Genomic DNA, 3,309 nt, shown 5'->3' on the forward strand with positions numbered 1-3,309 from the left:
CTTCATGACTCTCACGATATTGCTCAGGTGAAGAGTGTTACTGGAAGCAAGATCTTGCGTGTTCTCAAGGCCCACGGTAATCATTCTTAGAGTTTTGTTTTACGAGCTCAAGAGTAGAACCTTATTTTCATTTAATGTTGAGCCTTATCTTCGGTCATTGTCGACCCATTTAATTTCTTTTTTTTTGTTGGAAGAACTTTAGGTTTAGTTAACTGTTTGCTAAATATTTGAATGAGCAAAGGGAATAATTAATTTTTATGGTTTTCATTTGTTTAATTTTGGGTAATTGGGATTATAGTGTAATTGAGCTAGTTGTTTTTCTTGTTTGAGTATCTTAATACGATTATTGAATGATAGTGTAATTGCATATCTGATTCGAAATAAAACTAACCAACAACATAAAAAACCAGCCTAATGTTTTTTTGTAAGTATAACAAGAGAAAGAATTACTTTTAAGGAATGCTCAAAGTTGGGTAGAGTTGCTGTAACTTGTTCATAACCTTTGAACTGTGTACAGTACATGTCCAACTAGACAATATCTTACACACTAGCTGAAACAAATGCTTGGATACTGGGGAGGCCACTGCTACATTGGTGAAAATTGGAATTAATATATAGATGCTATGAATTAGTTTAAAGCAAATAGAATAATGACCGACCAGTAGATTACTCACTGAAACTACTACTGGGAAAAACACTCACACATCCATCAACAACAGAATTAAAGGACTCTTCTTCCAATAAATTTGCTTTTGCTTTGAACAAGTGAAGTCTCTCCTTAGCTCCATTTAATGAAGCCAAGTGTATTGCATTTTCTTTGAATCATCTGTACCATTAATATTCATAAACACAACCCACAAATATACACTTTGAATAAATACATCTGAAACCAAACAAATATACCCTTGAAATTTTATTGATAAAGAATAGAATACAAACTGAGGTCTCCAACAGTGACTATTTTGACAGTGTATCCACACTGTAGTAAGAGGTTGACAAGCCATGAAGCTTGCAGCAGAGTGATTCTTGATGCCTCTCACTGTGTGCATTAAAAGTCTGCAAGTTTAGAATCAAAAAGTTCATTTAATTAGAAATTAGCTAAATAAGAAGAAAAAAAAAGAAATTAGCATATTGGAATTAAAAATCAAGTTCTTGTCATTTCCATATACCTCTCCTTGATGATTTAGTGACAGTATGTAATCATCAAAGGAGATCACATCTCCACCATATTTTATGGTAGCTTTCACCTCTTGATAGGCTATTGGTAAAGATCTTAACAGAATGATTGGTTGGTTTTCCTCATCCACTTCATGCTTGATATAAGAAAGACCTACAATAGTTTCATTGAACTTGTCAATATTGTCATCTAAGGATAAAGAAGAATTCATTCTGAAATCATATAATCTCTCTAGGAGATTGATGGCTTCATGTATAGTTGTTCCAACTTGTCCCTTTGCTGTTGTCTTGGCAATTAATTTCCTTCTCACACTATTTGACAGGTACATAATTGTGGTGTGGTAAGCCATCTCCTCCATTTTAGCAATCTCCTCAACCTTTTTCCCTTCTAAGAGCTTTGCATCTCCGACCATTTTGGCCACTTTCTGGTGTACCAAGATGCCTTTCAGGCTCTCCCACCATAGAGAGAAGTCACCGGTACCATCAAATTTTTCAAGTTCAAATTTAGCCATTGTTGACATACTTTCTTGGATGATTTCTTGGACTTTCTTGCTGGATAAATGTTAGGATCTTGATCTTCTATCCTTGATCATGAAACCTGTGTCTGATTTTGAAGGAAAACCCTTTGTTTTCCAGTTTCAAGATCCTGAAACTTTGTTACTTAATAACAATATCAGAGTAATATTAACAAACACATAGAAAACTTAACAGAAAAATAAAACAAAGAAAGAACACAGAGTTTTATACTGAGTCAACCAAGATATTTCAGTTTACATCCAGTTTAAGAATATCTATCTTAGATTTATTATTCAGCAACAGTAAGAGTACATATCACAGTCGAGTAATGGCAGCATATCTCTCAAACAATCTCATAAGTTCTTTCTCTCAACACTCAAACCAAGCACAACACTTTTTAACAGTAGTGAGGCTTATTACAAAACTTAGAAACCCAATACTCTTTCTCTCTCGTACTCTTTTCTCTCTCTCTAAAGCCCTTGACAAAATATTTCTTCAGCTGAAAATCTTCTCACCTGTCTCTATTTTTTTAATGAGAAGAAGCTTATTTATATTTATATATATATGGGCCTTAGCCTTATTTGAATTAGTTGCCCAAAAAATAAAAGAACTGTTTGAAAACAATTGGAGGTTTAAATGAAATAGTTAAAGTTGTTGGGATTTGGTGAAACAAACCCAACAGTAGGCATGTGCAAGATTGAAGTTCTTTCTACCAGATTTTCTCCTTTTCTCCATTCAAGTATTAAAAATACAAGAAAATTTGTAAAAAGACAGTGGAAACTACAGTAATTGCTTTGGCATCATTTGTCATTGCATTTGGATTATGCATTATATAGTGTGTATTTTAAGCCAAGTTATTTCCTATCTAAATATATAATCAATTCGTGTAATGGAATATGGTGATTGTTTTTTGGAATGTATACTTCCACTTTCTATTTTTACTGTCCCTAAAACAGATTTAAAAAGTTGGTTTGAAGCTTTTTTTTTTTTGGCACTTCTATGCACATTGAGAATGTGTAACACTTGTTCTGAATGGAAAAATATTGTAATGAAGATATGCTTGAAAATGACATTTGTGAGAACTAGCTTTGTGAGAGAGTTTCTTCAGGACTTCTATTATTTTTTTTTTCCCAAATAAGTCACATTTATCTTTGATTTTTCCTTAAGACCTTATTTATTCCGAGAAGTTCTTTCCCTAGTCTATCTATAAGTACTTTGTTCAGTTTGTTCTTGATATATTGTCAATCCATTTTGCTCAATTTAAACCATTTTATTATAACACCTTACAATTTATAAAAAAACATCTACAACAAAAAGAATATAATTCTTAACCGCTGGTGTATTATATGAATTATAATAGTTTATGGGAACAATAAAACATAAATAACAATGCTCTATACTTTACAATAAAAAATTAGCTGAAAAAAAAGAGAGGAGGAAATTGAACAGTTATTAAAATTTCCCTTGAGTTATTATCTTTGTAGGCTCTAATTATCATACTCAATAAGCACAATCATTAAGTAAATTGTACATTCCATTGATAATTAAGTTCAGCCTCCTGATCACTAGATATTTAGTAGCTTAAGAGGAAGTCTATATCTATATATTAGCAAAAGC

The 3,309-nt window shown here is 32.1% G+C and overlaps 1 protein-coding gene across 1 annotated transcript; it reads right to left on the bottom strand.

Moving 5' to 3' along the window:
* Positions 1-957: 957 nt before the first annotated feature.
* LOC133832431 (uncharacterized) lies at positions 958-1,688 on the bottom strand. The gene is made up of 2 exons (XM_062262775.1): positions 1,170-1,688; positions 958-1,056 (listed from the first exon to the last, which is right to left on the bottom strand). The coding sequence occupies exons 1-2, from the start codon at positions 1,686-1,688 to the stop codon at positions 958-960; spliced, it is 618 nt and encodes a 205-aa protein (XP_062118759.1).
* Positions 1,689-3,309: the final 1,621 nt, after the last annotated feature.

Source organism: Humulus lupulus, chromosome 4 (genome assembly GCF_963169125.1).
Source record: "Humulus lupulus chromosome 4, drHumLupu1.1, whole genome shotgun sequence".
NCBI lineage: Eukaryota > Viridiplantae > Streptophyta > Magnoliopsida > Rosales > Cannabaceae > Humulus > Humulus lupulus.

Bases quoted from the DNA above. Each gene is read 5' to 3' on its own strand.
- LOC133832431 (XM_062262775.1), bottom strand. From the start codon at position 1,688: ATGGCTAAATTTGAACTTGAAAAATTTGATGGTACCGGTGACTTCTCT. The intron at 1,057-1,169 runs GTATATGGAAAT...CTAAACTTGCAG, and splicing joins CACTAAATCATCAAGGAGAG to ACTTTTAATGCACACAGTGA.